The sequence below is a fragment of the Podarcis liolepis genome (assembly GCF_965112155.1).
Source record: "Podarcis liolepis genome assembly, chromosome: 1".
In the NCBI taxonomy this organism is placed as follows: domain Eukaryota; kingdom Metazoa; phylum Chordata; class Lepidosauria; order Squamata; family Lacertidae; genus Podarcis; species Podarcis liolepis.
Window position 1 is genome coordinate 65354081 of NC_139554.1, and position 23739 is coordinate 65377819.

Consider the following 23739-nt stretch of genomic DNA (forward strand, 5'->3'; position numbering starts at 1 on the left):
ACCTCTGCCTTGTTCCTCTGTCCTGGTATGCAGCAGTGACACAACCAGAAGCAGGTGAGTGATGTGGACTCCCCCATGCCATCTGTTACTGTGTATGCATTATTGCCATTGAGTTATTTTAGCCAGTAGATTACTCGAGAAGCAGTGCCACTTGCCACATCAGGAGGTGGTTACAGTGGTACCTTGGGTTACAAACACTTCCGGTTACAAACTCCGCTAACCCAGAAGTAGTACCTCGGGTTGAGAACTTTGCCCCAGGATGAGAACGGAAAGTGTGCCAGTGGAGCGGCGTCAGCAGGAGGCCCCATTAGCAAAAGCATACCTCAGGTTAAGAACGGTTTCGGGATAAGGATGGATCTCCAGAACAAATTAAGTTTGTAACCTTGAGGTACCACTGTTTTTGTAACCTCAAGAGCACACCAGTGTGTTGGCTATTACTGGTCCCTGGATGTCGAAGGACCTGTAGAAGGATGGGTAGCGTTCTGTTTGAATGTACATCTTGGGCAAGTTCTGCCAGTGGTGTGGGGAATTTTGGGTTCCCTTGTTCCTTTGCCTTCTCCACAGGAGGAATCCTGGAGCTTGGTGTACTTAACTCCCCACCACCACTGCTTACAATGGGAGGGCAAGGAAAGACAAAGTGCAAACAAAAAGGTACGAAAGAGCTGTCGTCCCTCTCTATCCCCATGTGCTAGAAATAAAGTGGTATGAGGCATGACATTATGGAGAGATCCTTTATTGGAAAGGAATGTTCTTCCATTTTAAACTACAAAAAACAGTTTCCATTCATTCTGCCATAAATAAAAACAAAGAATAAGGCAGGACAGACACTAAATGAGCAAACTGAGAACAACTTTGTTTTCCAGAGGTGTGAATTTAAAATATTTCACAATTTTTATGCTATCCAGTTTTTAAAATAAAACTGTCAGGACCCCTGCAAGACTTCAAGTGGTAAGATGGGAATACACATGTGAAGAACAACCAAATGCAATTCAGACATTCTGCACAAATTGTGTTCAAAACCTGGAGCTCAAATTTGCTTGTTGTAAAATTCACCTGCCCTTTTCTTTTCTGATGAAGAATCAGCTGGTAAAAAAGAGGCACCACAGTAATAAAACAACCTCAGTTGCAAGATGCTTGTTAGAAACTTCAATCCCTTTTAAACATTTGATTTTGTAGAAGGAAAACAATTGTTACAAGTCCTTTAGTCTTCATCATTGTGACTGCAACATGTCTCATCGGATTCGCTTTTGCTGTCGCGCTCTGTAAATGTCGTGAATTGGAGGAACCACTGATCCTTTTTCTTCATCGTCATCTGAATCTTCATTTGGTCTTTTTACAGATTTATTAAGAAGGGCATTATTTTCCAAAGGTCCATTCCCTTCCATTGTTAAGTCTGGCAGTCCCCCAGTAATGATTCGCACAGCTTCATCCACAGCTTTAGAACAGGGAAGAAAAATAGTTGTTGTTAGAAAGAATTATGTGGGCTGAAGAATTATGACAGTGCCGACCATTATATGCTTCATTAATTTTATTATTTGTGCATTAAATTGTCCATACTAGCCCTCCATTTAATAACTCACAGGGCAATTAAAATTTTTTTAGCAGGAAACAGATGAGAATGGCTTTTGGAAAATATTTCATTTTGAAATTCTTGTTTCAAATAAGATCACAGAAGAACAAGCCACTGGTGTGCTTTCAAAAAGTATACTCAAATTATGCAAGTGTCATGTTTTTCAAGTACAGCTCTGTACAAAGGCCAAGTACCGATGTAATCTTTTAATATTAGAACTAGAGCAACATCCTCTAGCAAACCAATTAGGTTATGAAATGATATTCCACTGGGGGATTGAATATTGAGGGTTTGCATTAGATTTTGCATTGATGAAGAGCTATATTTGAAACACACACATTTGAATATACAGTGGTGCCTCGCAAGACGAAATTATTTCGTTCCACAAGTTTTTTCTTCTTGCGAGTTTTTCGTTTTGCGAAGCACGGTTTCCCATAGGAATGCATTGAAAATCAATCAATGCGTTCCTATGGAGACCGTCCGGGGACAGAGGGGAAGCGCCGCGCGCGCGCCTTCCCCTCTGTCCCCGGAGATTGCGGGGCTGGCAACGGGGAGAAGCAATCTTCTCCCCACTGCCCCTTGCTTCAAAAGAGGTCCGGGGACTGCGGGGGAGACGCGCTGCGCTTCCCCGCTATCCCCGGAGCTTGCGGGGCAAGCTTCGTTTTGCGAAGCAAGCCCATAGGGAAATGCGTCTTGCGAAGCGGCTAAGAAAACGAAAAACTCCTTCGTCTAGCGAGTTTTTCGTCTTCCGGGGCACCACTGTACCTTTGATAATTGTTGTGGTATATAATTATCTGCTATAACCCTTGCTTGCTGATTTATTCAAAGTATGCCCATCTCTTTGACATTACACACTAAAGCTCAAAGGCACATCTAAAGGCAGTGCTTTTTTTCTTTAAAAAAAAAGTTTAGGGGTACTCTCATTTTCCTACTCATATTGAAATACTGCTCCTCAATGAGGCCAAACTTAGATTCACAAAATGTTTAGGGGTATGCGTCCCCCCAGAAAAAAGCACTGTCTATAGGGATAACTGACTTGCATCAAGAAGTTACGTGTGTGTCCATTTTGTGTTGACAAATGTGGGCCTCAACTTCAAATTGTAGTATTTACCCTGCAACAGGTGCCAACCATGCAGAAACACAGTTGCTACTGAAAATGTGAAGTGGTTATTGTTGAAAATAAATAAAAAACAGCACAGTTAACAAAACTGAGTGTTGAATTAATTCCACAAATATCTTCAGTTCTGTTGATTTCAACAGGAGAATATTCCTGTGTCATTATGGGTGCAAAATCCTACTTTTATCTTTTATGGGGTGGTTGTTAGAACCATATAGCCAGCAAGTCACACATGTATTAAAAAAAGCATGGCTTTCTAATTTCAGCTTCCGTCTTACAGCCACTTCCTTTTGCTTTTAATCCTGTGGACTTCAAGACAGAGTTCTCTATTAACAGAAGTTACAGAAGCCGCTAAATATTTACTCACTGTCCTGAAAATAAGAAAAAATACTATTCTGGCTAATTTGAGTACACACATACAGCAATGACAGTAACCTTAAATAGTGTGATTGTCAATACCTCAAATAGCCACCCCCAAGACTTCAGAGTTTAAGTGAAGTAGTACAGTCTAGTGATGCAACCATGCATTTAAAAGGACAAAAGCAACTTACTGTCTGGGAGTTTGCATCTCCTGATAATCTCCATGAGTTCATCCACTTGCACAAAGGGGCCCTGCAGGAGAAAAAAAGATGGACCATTTCACAGGAAATGCTATGGTAAAAAACAGTGTGACTAAAGAAAATGAAATGTTTAATGCATTGAAGTAAAACGCAACCAGACTGCAAAGTCATTAAACCATTTCAGGATCTCATGACCAACCTGAAAACACACGGGAGGTGGGAGAAGCTTCATTAGAACTACAGCAGCAGGCGGGACTGGAAAGACACCACCAGGGACTGGATGCAAACCTGGAGCTAGTAAATAATAAAACAAAACACATTTAAGTCTTCATGGCTCTTACAGCTAAGGAGAGTCAACTGCATGCTGATGGGAGTTCCTTTGGTTGATGTAACTGACCTTACAAGCACTATGCAAGAACAAACAAAAACCTCAAACTTTTGTTTATTGTACTTTGATTCCAATTTAGCAGAGAATTGGAAGGGTATAAAACAAGGGTATAAAACATTCTAGTTGTGTGCCCAAATGAGAATGGCTGTTTTTTTAAAAAGCTTCAATTCATTCAGTTCAATCAGAATATGGTAGACTTCTATTTCACATTTACATGACTCGATATTAGCTTACGTGCTAAATGTCTTGGCTGAAATGGAATCATCTGCTGGGTATCTGGTTTTGGATACTCTGGTTTTCTGTCCGCTTCATCTTTTAGCACAGGCACTATTGAAGGAGCCACAACAGGATCTGGAATTATGGTTGACAGCTTTGCCCGAGACACATCCTGGAAGTTCACAGCATGAGAAGAAGCATCAATAGCATGAGAGCAGCTCTGCTGCATCAATCCAAAGGCTGATCTATAGTCCAGCATATTGTTTATCGTGTGACCAACTGAGTGCCTATGAGAAGCTCACAAGCAGGAGGGGATCCCATAATGCTCAACATAGACTGGTCCAGAGTAGCATCTCTGTTTGCATAAAGCAACTATGGACACCAGACCAATCCCTGCCCAATTTTATGGAAGAGAAGTTTTCCGTCGGCTCATAATTTTAAAATTTATCAACCGCCTTTGTAATAAAAGTTTGCCTAGAAATATTTACAATAAACAATGCAAAATATTAAAAATACAGGCAATGCATTATTAAATTCCAATTTACAGAATCAAAAACTTGAAACACAACAGATACAGCAAGAAACTAGCTCCATATTGATTTAGGAATTTGGCTAGGAAACAGTAAGATCAATGCACCAGCACTTCATATGTAAATACGCAGGCAGGCAACTGATAAGAGTATTTTAAGCTGGGGTCACATGGGAAGGATGTGGTCAGTGATACTTTTTAAAGCAGGCAGCAGTCTAGAACCTGAATGGAGTAAAACTTGGAATAGATTTAATGCTGGCTTTTTAACATCTTCTGTTGAGCTGGACTTCACCTTACAGGTACCACATGGAGGTGGTTTAAATTGTTCCCCACAAGCACTGCTATGAAGTGTTAAACCATATACTCGCAACAGCTCACTATGCAGCTGGTGCGATTTTCCAAAATGGCAACCTTTCTCTTCTCGACATGAGAAAGAAAATCGCACCTGCCATGTGGAGAGTGGAACAGACTGCTTCAGGAGGTAGTAGGACTTTCTTGGCTGGAGATTATTTAAGCAGAGGCTGAATGGCCATCTGTCAGGGATGCGGTAGTTGCATCCTACATTGTATACCCATCATCGAGCAGGGGGTTGGACAGCATAATCTCCCAACTCCCTGATTCTGTGATGGGAGCTACTGCCCACAAATAGCTTATCATAGGGTAATAGCCACCAGTTTGGAATAATATGAACTGTTTTCTACATGGTGACGAAAACAGTAAAAAAGAAACGGAAATGAATAGTAATTCCAAACAAAGAGAAGGTGTTTTTGCTTGTGCTTGAATGGACATCTAAAGGCTTAGGAGAGTTAAGGGGTTTTAACATTTTTAAAGCAGCACTGAAGGCATGCAAGTAGCAATGCTATGGAACTGCATTCCCTCTCCAACTAAACATCCTGGAATGTCATCATCTCCATACCTTATAACCAAGAGCTTTGAGTTCACTGGCAGAGCAGGGGTACAGATCCATGAACTTGTATCTGTCTACTAGTAGAGCTGTTTCTTTGCCCTCATATTCTTCCTTGAAGGCTGTAAACCTCCGTTTCTCCACTTTAAGTATGCTAGCCAGGTCACCAATATTACTCTCAAAAGCTAAAAATCGGGCCCATATCTCTCTGTGAAAGAAAAGACAGAAAGAGAACAAATGTTCAAAAGAAAACATGCTCAGCAGACATGGCTGACAATAAGTGCAATCACTTGCAACAGTTACCAGCAACCAGCAGGCCCGATCCACTGCAAGCCAGCTGCTTGCCCACTGACTAAGGAACCCCCTCATCTGCTCTTTCCAGTGGCTTGCTACCCCGGATATCCAATTCTATGTTGGCAAGAAAACCATTCTAGCTGATGGAGAAGGGAATTGTGGGCAGCTGCCAGTCGTCTTTATTCTACAACCAGAAGCCATAGCAGATACATCTGCTTTGTACCCAGAGGGCATCCTAGAAGGCAGCAATGGCCAGTCTGTGTACATCCAGGGCAGCAAACCAGCGACTCATAAGCTGCATGCTGATAGTAGGTAGGGTCTGGACTCCCTCTCTCCTGCTCCCCAATCTTATCCCCACTCATGGACACAGAAACATGTACAGATCTTTCCCCGCTTCCCTGCTCTCTCTCTCTCTCTCTCTCTCTCTCTCTCTCTCTCTCTCACACACACACACACACACACACACACACACTTCCCCACTTCCTCAGTCACACACACACACTCTATGCAAGGAGCCCACTGGTTCACTCCTAGGTAGTTTACAGTGCCAAACAGCTGGGAATTGGTAAAGGGGCCTGCAGACCATCTGTATGCATTGTACATGCAGCCCTGGCAAGGAGTGCCAGGCAAAGGAACTGGTTCCCTGTTGCTGGTGCCGCTCACTAGGTGCTTCAGGTTGAAAGCAAGAGGCAAGCAGTTGGTGTGCATGCCCCCTCTGCACCAAGGGCACAGGAGAGAGAGTCCTTAGAGGCATAATGTAGAAAGAAAAAAGCTGCATGCAAAAACCGCATGACACTGCACTGTAACTGGAAGCCGTGGTTGCTGGGAGAAACTACTACCTGATACTGACAAACAAAAATGGTAACAGCAGATAAATGTCTAGCTACCACTTACATAATTCCCAAATTCTACTTTTCCTGGAATAGGCTTCAGGCAGCACAGAGTTGGCTATGAGGCTGTGGAGGGCATTTGCCAAAGAGAGACGATCTCCGTGGGTAAACATGGAACGAAAGCAGGAGGGAGGTATAGATCTGAGCCCCTGTGTGTATGCATGCAAGCAAAAATGCCCCAAGTGCTCTGAGTCTATATTCTATATTGGCCAAATCTACTTTCCAACAACACTCCATATAGCAGTTATCTTCACAATGGAGATGAGAGCACGTTCTGGCATCCAAGGAATGAACTCCATAGAAAATTCTTACGATCTCTGGCTTCTCTCTCTCAGCAGCTGGCTCCTTATTTAGGACGAAAATGGCAGTACAGGCTGCAACAACCATCCCCTCATTAATCTGTGATAATATCTATGTTGTACAAGGGTTGTCACGTACAGCAAAGCAGACGACTTGGAATGGAGCTTTGGCGAAGCTTACCCAGATTTCTCAGGTGGGAGGCTCCCTGAGGTTAATACTCGTTCAAACAGGACTCTTGTATTATTATCCTCTATTTTAAAAAAAGTATTAAAAAAGAAAAAGGAAAACAAGCTTTAAATATATATATTTTAAAAAACTGGAAATTACGGGGGGGGGGGGGGAGAGAGACAATATCTTGACATAGTTTCAATTCCTGTGAAAGATGAAAAACCCAGTTTGCGACCCCAATTTCATTATTGCTAAAGTAATCTCAGGGAGAAGAGACACATGGAGAAAAGGCTTTAGAAAAAGCTACAGAAGTCTCACTTCTACTCAGCAGAAGACACACCCACAAATTACAACTGCAGCTGAGAGGTAGGTATAAAAACACACACTAAAATGAATTAAAACAACCAGAACCATAAAATAAGAATTAAATACTCTGTTTAAAAATTGATGGCAGCAGCAGCAGCACCACACTTAAGTACTAAACAAGAAGCAGCTGCTTAGGACAATACTGGCCATTGGTTTTTTGTCCCCTTTGTGTTCTTGCAGGCTGCTGATTTTTCAATCTGAAGTTCTCACTCAAATTAACAGTCTATGGACTGGATCTGAGTTTCCTGCCTGCAAACAGCAAGACTCCATCCATACACAAAATGTTCCTCGAAAGGTGGTGGTGATGATTTTCACCAGTTGCCCTTTCACCAATTGCCCCATACCTCCTGTGTTCCTCTGGAGGTTGCTACAAACCTCCAGAACAGATTTTCAGAGGGCTGCAGAGGGAAGAAGGAAAGCCCTGGCCACCTTCCCAAAACAGTCATGAGATTTGACTGTTCTCAGGTGTTTGCTTTTAATTTCACCCCCCCCCCCAACCCTCCAGAGGAGAATTTTGATATTGTGGAGGACTTCAGGAAAGAGGAGAGCAAGGGGAGTAGAAATCCACTCATGCAATGTTGGGTGTCTCCCACTACCATCCTGATTTTACTGATGGAGACAAGAGCTGGGGAAATAGCAGCCTGCCTACAATTACTACTGAGTGGGGAGAAATTTGAATTGAAGGTTCTCGGCTCACATTCTTAGCCACAATTCTATACAAATTATCTACATATAAGCTATACATTACGATGCATCAACATCCATCTACACAATCTTGAAGTCAGTTTTCCCCAACACATTATTGGCTAAAGACCTGACAAAGCAAGCAGTATGCAAAACAATGAGCAGTGAAGTCCCATCTGCTCACTGATGATATAATATGGAGGGATGCCACCAATATCAGTGGTAAACGAATTCTGAATTTTCACAGGTCCGTTCCAAACAAACTGCTCAATTTCAGGTAAAGAAGGTTTTTGTCTTGAAAAAAGTTATAATCCCAGAGTCCAGTGTAATGAATTATCCCAGCTCCCAGAACTTACCATTGAGATGAGAAAGATAATCAATATATGCCAAGACGTATTCTGGAATGTCTCCATATTTCTTTAGCCCCAACTCAAAAATCTTAAAGGCCACTGACTTGTCCTGCAGATTTCAAAACATTATTAGTTGTAGACAGAAGAATCCAGAGGCTGAAGCAAAAGTTTCATTCACTGTGTTGCAATAATACCTTGCTGCAATAATACTCCATCAGAGCAGCCGTAACATAGACATGATGACGGGTCCGGGCATCTTCTCGTGCCTTCTTAAATATCATCCTGCCTGATTTTATGCCCTCTGCTCGCCTTGCAAACTTCATATACTGAATATATACCTGAAACAGATAGGTGGAAAAGGTAGGATCACCTTTTAGAAGTCAACACCATATTAAAGACATGGCTTCTAAACCATAGTTGTGACTCTTGATTTGTTTCAAATGAGACAAAACATGAGCCCAGGTCTGAATACCACCCTAAGCCAAACCATGGTTAGTTCTAAGTAGGGCCACAGCAGCAGAACCAGCGGAGGTGCAAAGAGGCCACACATTCCCCCCTCTAAGCAACAGAATGCTTGCTCATTCCTAAGTTTGGCTTGCTGTTATTTGTGAGCAAGGCCATTCTTATTGTCAACAACAGTTCTGCTCATAATTATTTTCAATTAAGTGGAAGGTTGGAAACAGATTACAACATGAAATCTTTCAAATTTTACCAAGTCACAAATTATACACCTCAGATATGGCAAAACAGCTGAATAATGTACCAAAAAAAATTGGAAGAAAAAAGGCAACTGATAACAAAAATTGAAAATGTGACTGACATTATCTATACGTTTTCAACTGGAATACTTTAGGAACTGACCAAAGAGAAATACACAACTTTTTATCCTATACAGTGGTACCTCAGGTTATATACGCTTCAGGTTACAGACTCCACTAACCCAGAAATATTACCTCAGGTTAAGAACTTTGCTTCAAGATGAGAACAGAAATCGTGCTCCAGCGGCGCAGCAGCAGTGGGAGGCCCCATTAGCTAAAGTGGTGCTTCAGGTTAAGAACAGTTTCAGGTTAAGAACAGACCTCCGGAACGAATTAAGTACTTAACCCGAGGTACCACTGTAGTCATCTCAACAAGGTGAAACAATGAAGACTAAACATACCAAAGTGGGATCAATATCTTCAATAGCTAAGAGCCGATTATATATGCTGTGCACCTTCTCATATTTCATCCGACTCTGAAAAAATACAAAAAAAGCCCATGTTTAGTTTAACTAGTTTATGCTCAAAATTATTACCAGACCTGCTTATTTGAATTTGCCAAGATTAAGTTCTCCAATCAAGATTATGCACAAGAAAGAAGAAGCTGGTTGAACTGGAGATTGAAAGAATTTCACCTAAGGACTCACCTCTTCATAATCTGCATATGCAAAATAAAGAAGCATGTTCTTTTTTAGTAAAGTGCTGATTGCTCGTTCATAAATATTTGCAGCTTCATCACTAAACAGTTTAGCATTGTTCATGTCCTGGAATCGAGAAAATATGAGAAAATCAACTAACTGTAGGACTAGTATGAAAAATAAAAAGAGTTTTCAGTTCTGTGCTCATTAACAGCTCTACAGGAATATTGTAAACCCAAGTGGGTTGCCTTGTAGCAAGAACTCAGCAGCTACAATAATGGATCTCATTAGAAACATGCAATTTCACTTCACATGCTAATTGCAAAAATTGAATATAGTTTAGCAACATGGTAAATTCAGAATACTTAATTACTTTTATGGACTTGGTATTTTTATTTTCTATTTTAAAGATCTCCCACAATTTAAAAATGGGATGATATATTTTTGCTTATGATCCCATACAACTTTGATAGAATTCACCACTTCATTGTCAAATAACAAGGTCCCACAAAACAAACAAATGAAAACATAGGCTGGATCCAGATTAAATTAGCTGAATTTAGTCGTCACTGAAATTGTGACTTGACTTAATCATGACTAACTTCACACGGATCTCAATGGACCCAAGTTCAACTTACTTAGTTTAGTACCAACTATAGATATGTTAAATGCTGTACATAAAATGCAGGATTTCTTACTGTCTTCTCTTACCCCTTTCTCAGCTAGTAGTTTGCTGGATTGCTCGAGATATTGTGCAGCTTCATACCAAATATCTGGATGATGTCCCAGCACCAGCAGGCATTGTTCATATGCAAACATCACTATGGGAAGACATTGAAACAAGATAAATTCCCAGTGGGTGGAACCTTACAAATTGAATCACTGATGCATTTCTACCAGTGATTCACAAATGTAACCAAAAATGCAGGTCTCTTAAAGAGCCAGTCACATGATCTCAAGAGGCGCCCTCTTCAATTCTATGCCCTATCAACATCTTTAGAGATTTCCAGACATATAGTTCCTGACCCCTCTCCAGCTAATAAAATGCTGACTTTGAAACTGTTGATGGTCAAAAAACGCTGAGGACCAACATGATGTTCTCTTTATAAGATTCCAAATGTTTTTGCACCCTGAGCCATGGGAGCTTATGACTACTGTTTCAAGAGGCGCCAACAGGTTCCTTTTGCAAATTGTGTACCTATGGAGTGCTAGGAATATCTAAGTATAAACTTTTCTTTCTGGAGAAAAGCAAAGTGCAACGAAGCCCACTGCAATCAATGGGATTTAAATACACAGTCCAGGCAGCTAGGTTTGTATATTTTGTAAGAGTCCTGCACCCCAAAGTAACATCAGCACAACTTAATTACTATGGTGATCTTTGCACTATTTCTAAGGAGCACAACAAAAATGTACAGTCACCTCTCTTTGTTATAAGGGTTTGGTCTTCAGTACGTAGAGGGTTGCTCTTTTCCCACTGAATATATTTCTTCCACATGTCTACCTGCTGAGCTTCTTGGGGAGTATTTTGGGGTGGGACCGAAGGAGCATTGCGGTCCAGACCTTTCATCACAGTTTCATATTCCTGAAGAGAAAGGAAGAAACAGAGAAGAGGTTTCATTAAGGTGGGCTTCGAAACAAAACTTTATATTTAAAGTTACTCCTTTTATCAACTCAACTTAGTAATCTGCTGCAGCTCAAGCATGCAACAAATATTCATGCTGTATTAAATCAAGACAAAAGGGGAACAAAACAACCGGGAGCTTGTACCTTAGCCACACGTCTAGCGTTCATATAATCTCTACTGCGATCTTCAATCATTTTCTTAGCTAAGTGGATGTTTATTCCCTGGAAGACAGAAAACAAGAAGTGAAGCCCTGCCCAGGATCACTGTAGGCTTGCAATCCCATGCATGCTTCCTCATTTGTAAGCATCATGGAACTCGCTGAGACTTAGATAGCATTAATCAACATAGAATTGCACTGGAAAGCTGTCACTTCCCAAGTAAGTGGTGAAATAAAAGCTGGGCTGCTGTGGGGGTTTCTGAATGCACAGCACCCCTGTGTGGGAAAGGGAGGACTCCCAGGAACATTGAAGGGGGATCTAGCTGCCTGTTGCTGCCCGCTGCCCAGGGGGATTCCTGAGCTTTCTTGCCTCTGGAAGCCCTGACTTGGCAGCTCCCAGCAACACCTGAAACTCCCAGCTGGGCATTTAGCTGGGCTGGTGGAATAAAAGCTGGGCTCCCTTTGGGAAGAGCCACTTCAGTGGGAGAGCAAAGGCAAGGGATGCCCCCTTAACGCTGTCTGCTGTGGGGTCGGCCTTACTCTGATTGTTTTTAATTGTTTTATCTTTTAAGTGTTTGGGCTTTTTTATTTATAGCACCAATCCTGGCCTGACCACACTAGCTGCCAATTGGTTTCTGGGCCCAATTCAAAGTGCTTGTTTTGACCTATAAAGCCTTAAATCAGGCTTCCTCAAACTCGGCCCTCCATATGTTTTTTTGGCCTACAACTCCCATGATCCCTAGCTAGCAGGACCAGTGGTCAGGGATGATGGGAATTGTAGTCTCAAAAAACATCTGGAGGGTCGAGTTTAAGGAAGCCTGCCTTAAATGGCTGAAGACCAGAATACCTCAAGGACTGCCTTTGCCCATATGAACTGACCCAGCCCTTGCAATCATCACCTGAGGCCCTTCTTTGTGTGCTTCCTCCACAAGAGGTCTGGAGGATGGAACTTGAGAACAGGCTTTTTCTGCAGTGGCTCCCTGTTTTTGGGATGCTGTCCCCACGAAGGCTTGCCTGGCACCTTCATTACGTATCTTTAGGCACGTGCCGGAAACATTCTTCTTCTCCCAGGCCTTTGGCTGATTAAGCAATCTATGACCTTTTCAACAATGTGCGTGGAGGGGTTATTGTTATTATGTTATGTACAATTTTATTCTACAATTTTATTCTGCTAGACAAAATGGGAAAACACTTGTCATTTGGATTAGGGTCCTGCTCAAAGAGGGTAAAGTTGCTGTTTCAGTAGGAGACAATCCTATGTTCTGCAGCCCAGTGGTATTAAGCATATACAATCATAGAATTTTATAGTTGGAAGAGATGCCAAGGATCATCTAGTCCAACCCCCCGCAATGCAGGAATCCCAATTAAAGTATCCATGAAATGATAGGCACAGGTCTCCCAAGTCAGTGCACTGGAGCTCCTCGTTCTCTTGTTCCTGGAACTGGGAGATGGTCCTTCCCACTGTACAAAGAACACCATCAGATGAAGAATCTAAAGATGGCTGGAGGACCCAGCATCCTTAAGGCAATGGGAGTCGCCTCATCCACCTAGAACTGGGGCAAAAGTGTACCGGCAAACAAACAAAAAGTCCCAGCAATTTTGAGAGGCAGGTTTGTGCTGCTTACAGAAGAAGACTTTATTGTCCTGCTCCTTCTGTCCACCCTTCACAATGTTTTTCAGAGGTCTACACTTGCAATAGAAAGGGGCTTGCAGAGAGCCTATTCAAGTAACCTCACTGCTGCAGGTCGAGGAAAATAGCTAAATCTTGTTTGAACACCAGGCATCTTTTTATTTACCTCTTCATATTTGTTATAATCTCGCCAGAGTTGCTCGATGTTGATCATTGGGTTCACACAGCCCCGTTGATATACCCTGCGCACAGCAGTTATCCTCTGGTTTTCTGCATAGGATCCTACTGCTTCACTAAATTGTGAGGCAAGACAGTAACATACCAGCAATTACATACTGCAACCTGTACGAATATTAACACTGCATTAATTAAGAGAGAAGGCAGATTTTTGTACTTACACGCCTTTCAAAAAATTGATGTAATCCACCCAGATCTAATGTAAAAATATACAGAATCAGAGCAGTGAACATTTAGTTTGTAGCTATAATCAAACACCACAAATAAATATTTAATGAGAAAAGAAACATACCTGGTACGACATTATTTCCATGCCAATTTTATCCAGAGCAAAGTCATATGCCTGAGCCATTTTTTCTCTGGAGGAAAACACATACACTATTAGAGCCACATGGTAAAATTACTATTAAAATAACAAAAAGTACAGTTTTAAACTACAATCTTAATAAGCAGTGCCCAACCTAGTGATAACAGAACAAATTATGCAAGGTGGGAGCTGCAGATAAAAGATAAAAAAGAGGTGGTAAGGGAGCATCTAGCTATTTTAGAGGAATTCAAATCTCCAGGGGTGAGAGAAGACCCAGGTAACTACTGACTGGTCAGCTTGAGGTCCTAGAACAGATAATGGTTGGTCTGTGAGGACTTCGAAAAGGATGCCAGATGAATCTCATTTCACTTGGTGGATCAGGGGAATACTGTGGACGTAATGTACCTTGATTTCAGTAAGGCTTTTGACAGTCCCCCCATGATATTTTTGTGGAGAAGCTGGTAAAATGTGGGCTGGAAGAGGTAAGTCTTAGGTGGATTTGTAGCTGGTTGACTTACCCAAAGCTCACTAATGGTTCCTTGTCATCCTTTTAATATTTTGAAAGAAATGCAATACATGTCTGTTTATATGAGGGGATACTATCCTGTAAATGTTGCTCTTATTGTTCTTTCTCTGGGTTTATGCAGTTGGCACAGGATCCTAAATAACTGGTTTTGTTTTTAGTTGTACAACCCTTATTGTTGTTAAGCTTCTTACATGGGATGTGATTGGAAAAAATACTTAAAAGAGTACATAAAAATGGCACCAAGCATGGTTTGTTGTGGCACTGTGTTGCTCTGACTATAGAATTCTGTCCCTGAAAGTGCAGATGGTAAGAACTTACTTAGGTTTCTAGTGCCAAGTGAAAGCATACTTGTATTTCCTGGCTTTGGGAGGAAATTAGCAGAGTTTACCCAAAGTCTCGGGTTTATCCTGCACTGGCTATGTTTTACTGATAATTGGCCTCTTAGTGACTGTATTTTATTGCTGTTTTAGGTTTATGATGTAATTTTATATTATTTGAGAACTTGCCCTGTAATTGCTGTGTGTGATGCAGAGCAGTCTAGAAATTTCGTAACTAAATCAAATAAACAAAACTTGTCAGAGGGAAATCAGAAACAGCTGTGACAATTACGCCTTCTTTGGATTAGTAGATCAGTGGGAAAAAGCAACAGATCTTTCTGATATCTTTTGTAAGGCTGCTTCAGAAGTGCCACTTTGTCGGCATATCAACTGGAAGGACTCAAGAGGCATATATACAATGACAAAGAATACCATGTAGGAGTCAGTGCTGACCCAAATTTATGGCACTAGGCCATCTAGGACAACATTCTATGCTGGGTGTCCCCACATGACCCCCACTGGAGCCAACACTTTTAAATGTCCTGCTGAACCTTTTAGGCATCAGTTCCTGCCTTTACCAACCCCTGTTTTGGTGGAGGTTGCTTCACCTTGCTACATGGGCAGGTCTACACTGGCAGAAGTTGTCTAATTATTACTTTAAATGAAAAGCTAACTTGGGAGACTGTGATCCTGCTTCAGCATCCTTAACTGAAAAAGGAATTAGATTGCAATAAAAAAAGAAGCTAACACAAGCAGCATTTACTTACTTATAACTAGGTAGCTTCCCTTTGGTTTCTCGCACATACGAAAGGTAGCACTTCCATAAGTCAATGTGTAAAACTTTCATAAGGCACCTCTGAAAAAGCTATTCACAATGAAGAAAAACAACAACAGGAATCCATGAATAGATATCAGGAGGCACTTTGGAGCTTGAACAAACAAAGGTTCAGTCTGCATTCCTTTTAAGACAGACAGGCACAGTCTCAGGAATAACAGCCAAGTCTTAATGTAAAGGTAAGGATGCTGTCAAAACTCTGAAATGCATCCATCCAGTACGAGAACCTTGCAATACACGCACCCTCTGTTTGGCATAGTGGTGTACCTTTGTTTTGACATTGCCACTTTACACATATTGAAGCACAGATAAATTCCCTGAAAACCTCTGAATTACTGTGTGTAGGAGCAGTAAATAAACTTTGGATCACAGCTGAAAAGACTAAGTGGGACTGGGAAATATGAGCATAACAGCAGATGAGCATACAAGGAGGAATGACTTTACTAAGTGGTTCATCCATATATCTGAGTGGTTTTAAACCTGTTCTGGAGAGAGTTGCACTCCCCCTAAAGCAGGGATTGAGGCAGGTAAAACTGCTGCTGCAAAGGAATGATCAGGAGCCTTAAAAGTGTGCTCCCAATTGTTCTTTGGTAAGTGGTGCTTTAAAAATTTCATAATAAATGCAAGCTCAACTGGGATTGGCTTCACTTGTGAGCTCCAGAATAGAGCTCCTGACTCTGAGTGCAGACAAAGCCTGTGGTAGAAACCTTTACAACCCCATCTTGAACTCAAACCAGGATTGGAATGAAAGAATAATCCATTTCAGCTCCATCTTAAGTGAAAGTCAGGCTGCAAAGGAAGAAGGGAAGAATCAGGAGCACACTTCTGAGTCAGCTTTGATTCTTCCTTTGAAATCTGAATCATCCAGTGTCATATATAACATCAGGTGATTGACAGGTAGGCATTCCTTCTACCTGTAAAAAGTGGCCCATGGAGGGCAGACCAAAGCCAGCTTCCGAGGCTTGTAGTTTGGGCTGCTCCTAGATCTATCATGTCACTGAACACAGAGGTGGCCTCAGTGGCACAGAGTGCCTTTTATCTGCTGAAGGTGACATATCAACTGCAATCTTACCTAGACAGACAGCTGTGCTTTGCTAACCTCCCATTTGGATTACTGCAATATGTGAGGCTGCTTTGAAAAATTCTGCAAGATCACAAACTGGGAATGGTGATTCTGATCATACTATGCCAGTACTTTGCCATCTACACTAGCTTCCAGTCCATTTCCAGGCTTGATTCATAACACTGCTGTAAAACTTTGAGGTCCTAAGTGGCTTGGGGCCTGGTTACCTGAGGGATTCCCTCCACCCATTCTTACCTGCCTGGATCCTATAATCTTCTTCAGAGACTTTTCCCAGAATGCCCCTCGCCAAGTGAGTGAAGCAGCCTCATGTGATATAGTGAATGAAATGGCCTTTTCAAAGGTGGCTTCCCCACTGTGGAATGTCCCTTCCCTTCACGAGGGCAAAAATACAGACTCAATTCATACTTAATGGTAGTTCCCTTATGAGTGCCACAAGAATGTGAGCTTGCAGACTGGCATCACTCACACAGAGGCAGTGTCTGGCATCTCCACGTGGGAAATGTTTGTGTAGTTGATACAATTTGCATGAGTGTAGTACAGGCACCCCCAACCATTGACCCTCCAGATGTTTTGGATTACAATTCCCATCATCCCTGACCACTGGTCCTGTTAGTAGGGATCATGGGAGTTGTAGGCCAAAACATCTGGAGGGCTGCAGACTGGGGATGCCCGGTGTAGTATCTTGAAAAAGACTTGCCAGATTGCATTAACTGTGGTGGCCACATAGACAGCACCCATATGGAGGGCAGAGAACCCCATGTGGTTCTCACAAATGGCACCTGCATGTAAGTGGTTTTGAAGTCACAAGGCTAGGGGCGGCCTAACCTCTTTTTGAGGTACTCACGTGGGAGCCGCCACTAGGCCATGGCCCCATAACCTTCTTGTGGAAAATGGGTCTTCAGGCAGATGTTAGAAATGGGAAGGGGGGTGTGTCTCTTCCTCTTTCCAAGTTTCTTGCCTTTTGCCACAAAGTGGCAGACACTGGAGGCAGTTTATACTTAATTTCCAAGGCAAATGCTAAGACAAATTAGCTGTTTGCAAGCTTAAGACTGACTTCTCCACAAGGGAGAATAGATGATCCATGTATTTATTCTTCCTTGCAAATCTATTTAAAATATAGGCCATACTAATACACTCACCTTTTCTACTTTGTCATAGTTTTTTGCTTTTATCTGTAAAACAAACAAAACTCAAATGGTTAGGTCAATCTTGCACTAAAGAATTAAAAACATTCCACATTATTATTTAAGTCAGGATGGGGAACCTCCAGCTCGTGGTCTCTGAAGACTCCTTTGGGCTCCTCCCTACGCAGGCACTGCTCAGCTAACCCTCCTCAACTGGTTTTGTCTGGAATGTGTCCTTCAATAACGACTGATAGCTTAGGCGTGTGTATGCATTCCTGGCTTGTGTGTGGCTGATACGTAGCCTACTGCACCAAGTTAAGAATTTCATTTGTTGCCCCACACTTTTGCCTCTCCCCACTGCCCCTTCGAGCACTGGCCTGCCACCTCCAGAGATTGCCTATGAGAATGTAGTCCTTGGGGTGAGGGTTCTGCACTCTGATCTAGCTTCAGTAGGTCTGGTGTTCTAGGACTTCCATTTCATCATTAACTGCAAAATATTCTTCAAATAGATGAATCCCACACCGCCACTTTTTTAAAGGATAATACTGCTTTCCCTGAAACAACTGGAACTCTTCTTACGAACAAGACATAAAACATTTACATACTAAAAACCCTTTATGTGCATTTCATTCGGTATGGAGTTGGTTTTGATAACATTTATGTATGTCTAGCTATGTGTTTTGATGCAATACTTCTTGCACAAGCAGCCACCGAAGCTTGTCAAAAATGAATGCTTTACCTAAAGCTTACAGGGCACCCATTTAGGGCAGTAAGAACACAAGAGCCTGCTGCATCAAGCCCATCACCCTGTTCTCACAGTGGCCAACCAGATGCCAGTAGGAAGCTGCAAGGTAGGACCTGAGTTCAAGAGCACTCTGTCCTCCTGCAGTAGTTTTCAAACTTTGTTTCCGAAGAACAGAGTGATTGCTCTGAATGGTTTCCTCCATGATGTAGGTTTTCCATTACAGGTTTTCCCCAGCTGCAGAGCATAATTTCAGTGGTCATAGAACAACTGTGATTATGTCTAAAAGGCCTAGCTGGTGTTAAGTTTCCAACAGATGGGATTTTCTTAGCAGACAAATGTACATGGAATGGATTCCCTGAAGAAACAAAATTTGAAAGCCACTATTTGGGTGCTTTATTTTTTTCTCCAGGTGACACTGTGGTCATATTAGTGATAAGCTTCCAAACAAGGTACATATTATATAGTGAGGGTCGCATGCACCCTGCAGTTGTGGGCTTCCATTCCACAGTGCAGGTGAACAATAACACATTGCTATGCACTGTCCAATTTAGCCACAATTCCAATACTGTCTCTTCGGAAGAGAGGAATCTCTCCTTATTTGCTTCCAAGCACTAGTTCCTTTTGTAAAGGAATTAAATAATAATAATTTAGAATCAGGACTCAAAATCAGACCATGGGGACTGAAATCCAGTCAAAGAGCAGCTTGGATATTACTTAGGTAAGAATAGGGTGCCCAAGTCTCCGGCATTTGTGCAATGTCACATCTGAAACAAAGGTTCTGCAGTGAAGCGTGCACTATATGAAGCAAAGGCTACATTGTAGATGGAACACAGCTGTAAATCAGGGGTAGTCAACCTTTTTATACCCACCGCCCACTAATGCATCTTTCTTGATGTTAAAATTTCCTTACTGCCCACCAGTGCTCGATGGAAGGAGGATTCAGCTTGTGTCGTAGAACCCCCTACCGCCCACCTAGAATCCTGAAACGCCCACTAGTGGGTGGTAGGGACCAGGTTGACAACCCCTGCTGTAAATGAATATGAAGCACTAGGAACTTATGCAGCCTGCTCCTGATCAGCAATGAAATGTTCAAAGTCACTGTAAGTGCTTGTATTTTTTCACCCATGTCTCTGCATTCCAACTCAGTCTGCAAAGATCCCCATGAGTTGGTAAGTTTATATTGCTTTACATATCTGATTTCTAAAGTACATCTACAGAGCTACAATATTCAGAATCAGTAGGTGCATTGTTTCAGTTCTTCTGATCATCATAGTCCAGACATGTGGGGTGCTTCTGTCTGTACTACCACTGACGGGCAAAGCTGGCACAAAATCAAGAGGGGCTGCAAAGTCTCTATTGAGCCTTTCCAGACAGTAAGACTTTTTTCTCCCTTAGCACTAAACCATTATTGCATCTGAACACTTCCCTGGCAACCACAGGTGACCAGGAACTGCATGCAGGTGAGTTCATCAGTTGAAACAAAGAGTGCTCCATTCGTCCGCTGAGCTCAGTATAGTAGCCAAGTGGGCTGCTAGAGGAGGGAAGCCCCTTCATCCATGCCCAGCATTGACATACAGCTCTCTGCACCTTTTCTGACAGCCTCCCCTAGTAATTTGGGGTGGGGAGCAGGCTACCATCTTCTGGAGGGTATTTACAAGGTAACACTAAACGCTTGCTGCTCCTGATCCAGCACATGATCCTCCTTCACTGTGGGGTGCTGCATAGCTTCACTGTGGGGTGCTGCATAGCATAACCCTGTTCACTAAATTGCTTACAAGGGTAGATGTCTAATCCAGCATCAGAAGGGAAGAGTGCTTATCCTTGAGAGACAAGGAGAAGAGAAATAGCAAAAGGTTCATTAAATGGAAGGGTGTTGCTGTGGAAGGAAGGAGGAACTTTGATGATTTCTCCAGTTTGCATGTGGGATTAGAGCACAAGAATCTACCCTATACAGAATCAGACCACACATTGACTGGCATTGATTTCCCATGTTTGTAGCAAGACGCTGAAGATGCTTGGGGATTGATCCTGTGACACTTTGCATGTTCTATGTTCTAGACCCATGGTTCCCAACATGGGGAACACGCCCCACGGAAGGCAATTTGATTTTTAAGGGGGGCAATTCGAGAATGAGTTATTAATAGTGAATGGCTTTTTAGGCTTCCTCCACGTGAATAGGAGTTCACTTTTTGAATAAGAAGAATTATATGTCACGGGGGGGGGGGGGGAGATCAGAATTTTAGAGATGCTTATGTGGGTCATGGCCAAAAAAAGGTTGGGAACCACTGTTCTAGATGCTAGATGAATGACTCCCTGCTATAGTGACATAGCCACAGAATACTCATCCTCTGCCATTAATCTTTTAAAAACAAAGAATTAAACTTAAAAACAGTTTATAAAATGGTGCATGTAGCAGCACCAGAGATTTCTATCACTCACTGGACAGGTAGGCACTGTTTTGTACCAATGACACCAGTTAAAATATCTTCCACACTGTATTCTCAATTTCATTGCTAGCTGGGGGAAGAATAGGCTTTCCCCAGTAACAAGTATTTGTCCACCACACAATCACCAGCTGCACATTTCTTCCTAGAAATAAGGAGCTGTAAAGGCCCAAAACTTGCATGTCTTTCCTTGTGACATTTTCCATGCTGAATGTTTTCAACAGAGAAAGTAGAAAAGCCTTAGATTTCAATTGTCCATTTTAAATTAAATCCTTGCTCATTCTTGAGCAAGAGAGGCTGAATTAAGATGTGAAAAAAGAAAATAAATTCTAACTCTCTTGCATCCAATTTACAGGGGCACAAAAAGATATCATTCACTGTTTTTTTATATCTCTCTCTCTCTGGAACAAGGTGGAAGACAACAGGCCATTGACATGAATGGTAATTGTGCAAGACCATAGCAAGACACTGTTTTAAGACACACAGTGTCTCATATTACAGAAGTCCCTTTGTGTCTAACAGGCTTTGTAAGCCTCAGTGTGATTATACAATATACCCTTATACACCCCAAAATTTTCATTTTACAACCATAGCTGAGGCCAGTACAAATGCACTGTATTTTTCGTCCCATAGGACGCACCTAGTTTTTTGGGGGGGAAATAAAGGGGAAAAAATTCCCTTTATTTCCCCCCCAAAAGCAGGTCAGGGAAACTGAACCAGGTCGAGGAACAGCGGGATGGCGGCGCTGCGCCTCCCTGCTGTCCCACGAGCTTGTGGGGCTGGCCGATGTCTGCCCGGCGCGAGGGGTGCTCTGCTTCAGGGCGCCCCGCCCGCTGGGCGGCAGGCTGCTATCCGCAGCCTAGACATCCCTGCGGGACCTCCCGCAGGGCTGCCTAGGCTGCGGGTGTGTTCCCGAAGCCCCGGGCACTCTGCTTTCAGGGCGCCCGACGCTCCGGGAAGCAGGCTGCTATCCACAGCCTAGACATCCCTGCGGGACCTCCCGCAGGGCTGCCTAGGCTGCGGATGTGTTCCTGAAGCCCCGGGCACTCTGCTTTCAGCGCGCCCGGCACTCCGGGAAGCAGGCTGCTATCCGCAGCCTAGACAGCCCTGTGGGAATTCCCGCAAGGCTGCCTAGCCTGCGGATGTGTTCCTGAAGCCTGGAGAGCGAGAGGGGTCGGTGCGCACCGACCCCTCTCGCTCTCGAAGCTTCAGCGAAAGCCTGCATTCGCCCCATAGGATGCACCCAGATTTCCCCTTCATTTTTGGAGGGGGAAAAGTGCGTCCTATAGGGCGAAAAATACGGTATTTCTTATGAACATATATTACACTAATATTTAGTTGAAGCATAAATGAGGGTATGCTATTTTTACCATTGAATTCCTTTGGTCTTTATAGACATGTCAGCTTTTATGTCATTATATATGAAAACTTTTCTATTTCCACTTTCTCATATCTTGTTTCAAACAGTGGAATAAGAAATATGTCTCATTCCACTGTTTAAAAATGCTTGTGGCACAATGACCTGGTTTGGATGACTGAGATTTCTGCCTGTACGTACAATCCTTTTACAGGGAGCCATGATTAAATCAAGAAGTCTTCAGCCACTGCTTCCCATTTCATCCCAAACAGGAAACTATGGTTACCAGCTTTGGAACAAACCAGGATCATAAACCAATTTTTAACTTGGCTTGCTCCACTGAACACTTCCTAATTTAATCATGGTTCACTGTTAAAAAGCTTTGTGTGTGGGAGAAAAGATTTCTGCATATTCCAGCCAACGTAGAACAACCAAATGTAGCCATATTTTTTAGTGTTCATTTTTTAATACATCACTAGAGTTAGTGATAGACTTCAGACAGCTTATGAAAAAAGAATGAAGGATGCACCTACCAACGTCATGATAACTAAACTGAACCATCTTATCTGTCTTCTAATTATCAGATTCTGGGAACAAGAAACAGGAGCAGGACAGCTCTGTCTTGCAATGGCTAGCAGCTGCCTTGTGGATTTTTGGCCCCACCCCCAAACAGTAAAACCTGTATTACAAGCTGCTTTTGAAATTCTTTTCAGCTCCTAAAAGAGTCTGCCAGGAGGCATGGGAAGCTACTGTTCGAGAAATATGAGACTAAAGTTCACTGACTAGTTTAGATACCTTATTTTAAGCCCTGAAGACAGAGGTGTTGTTTTGCTAACAACACCCCCCTCCCCATGTTATTAAAGCTATTCTGTAAAACTTAAGGGCAGCAGGAGTTTGATTACAAACTAACCAATATCTTAGCACCGAGTCTATAGATCATTGTTAACAAAGAGAAGATGCAGGTTCCTTTTGTTCAACATTATATTGGTTCCATCTCTTTGTTACTACAAAAATGTATTTGAGGCTAGATTTGCTAGACATGGCTTCTAATATTTAGCTAAATAGGTCAGGACTCAAATGGCTGTACCATTTTCTGCTTACACATTGGGGCTTTGTAAAATATATATACTGTACCTCCTTCCCGCACTGTCACCTCCCACCTCCCATGTTGTTCCTGAAGCTGCCCAGAGCAGAAGTCAATGTGGCGAAAAGTAAGAAGCACAAAAAGTAAGAAACAAGAACATATTATTTATATTTAGGAAGGTATTGTGATAGAAAGTCTGCCGTCTCAGGAAACAAAGAATTACTAAAGAGATCATGGCAAATTTTAGTGGAATGACAGTGGTTAGGGAAGAAGGTGGAGAGAGAAAATCCTCCATCAGAGATTTGGATACTTTTTTATTATTATTTTAACATGTAAGGAAAGTTATATTTGGATCCTTGAAAAGAAAATGAATTAGCAACTGTATCTGAAGCAACTAAAAAGCTGCTTTATGTAAAAATGAAACACTATAATTAAAGGTAAACTTGTGGATCTAGATGTAACCAACTTTGCTCCCTGCTCGTAGTCTGAGTTACCTTCTTAAATATTCTTATTGCTTACTAATATTAATCCGGCTA

At 42.2% G+C, this 23739-nt stretch overlaps 1 protein-coding gene across 2 annotated transcripts in view; it reads right to left on the reverse strand.

Annotated features, from left to right (window-relative positions):
* Positions 1-717: 717 nt before the first annotated feature.
* The window catches only part of CSTF3 (cleavage stimulation factor subunit 3), a 57124-nt gene continuing 34102 nt past the window's right edge, over positions 718-23739 (reverse strand). For both annotated transcript variants that reach the window (XM_083464067.1, XM_083464068.1), the window contains 18 exons: positions 17589-17621; positions 15298-15395; positions 13673-13739; positions 13542-13576; positions 13310-13436; positions 11500-11577; positions 11152-11314; positions 10444-10553; positions 9742-9858; positions 9496-9570; positions 8531-8674; positions 8343-8445; positions 6949-7018; positions 5297-5492; positions 3870-4023; positions 3447-3541; positions 3239-3299; positions 718-1435 (listed from right to left, as the gene is read on the reverse strand). In XM_083464067.1, the coding sequence (XP_083320193.1) occupies positions 1233-1435; positions 3239-3299; positions 3447-3541; positions 3870-4023; positions 5297-5492; positions 6949-7018; positions 8343-8445; positions 8531-8674; positions 9496-9570; positions 9742-9858; positions 10444-10553; positions 11152-11314; positions 11500-11577; positions 13310-13436; positions 13542-13576; positions 13673-13739; positions 15298-15395; positions 17589-17621 (1929 nt within the window). In that variant the 3' untranslated portion in view covers positions 718-1232. The remainder of the gene's footprint in view (positions 1436-3238; positions 3300-3446; positions 3542-3869; positions 4024-5296; positions 5493-6948; positions 7019-8342; positions 8446-8530; positions 8675-9495; positions 9571-9741; positions 9859-10443; positions 10554-11151; positions 11315-11499; positions 11578-13309; positions 13437-13541; positions 13577-13672; positions 13740-15297; positions 15396-17588; positions 17622-23739) is intronic.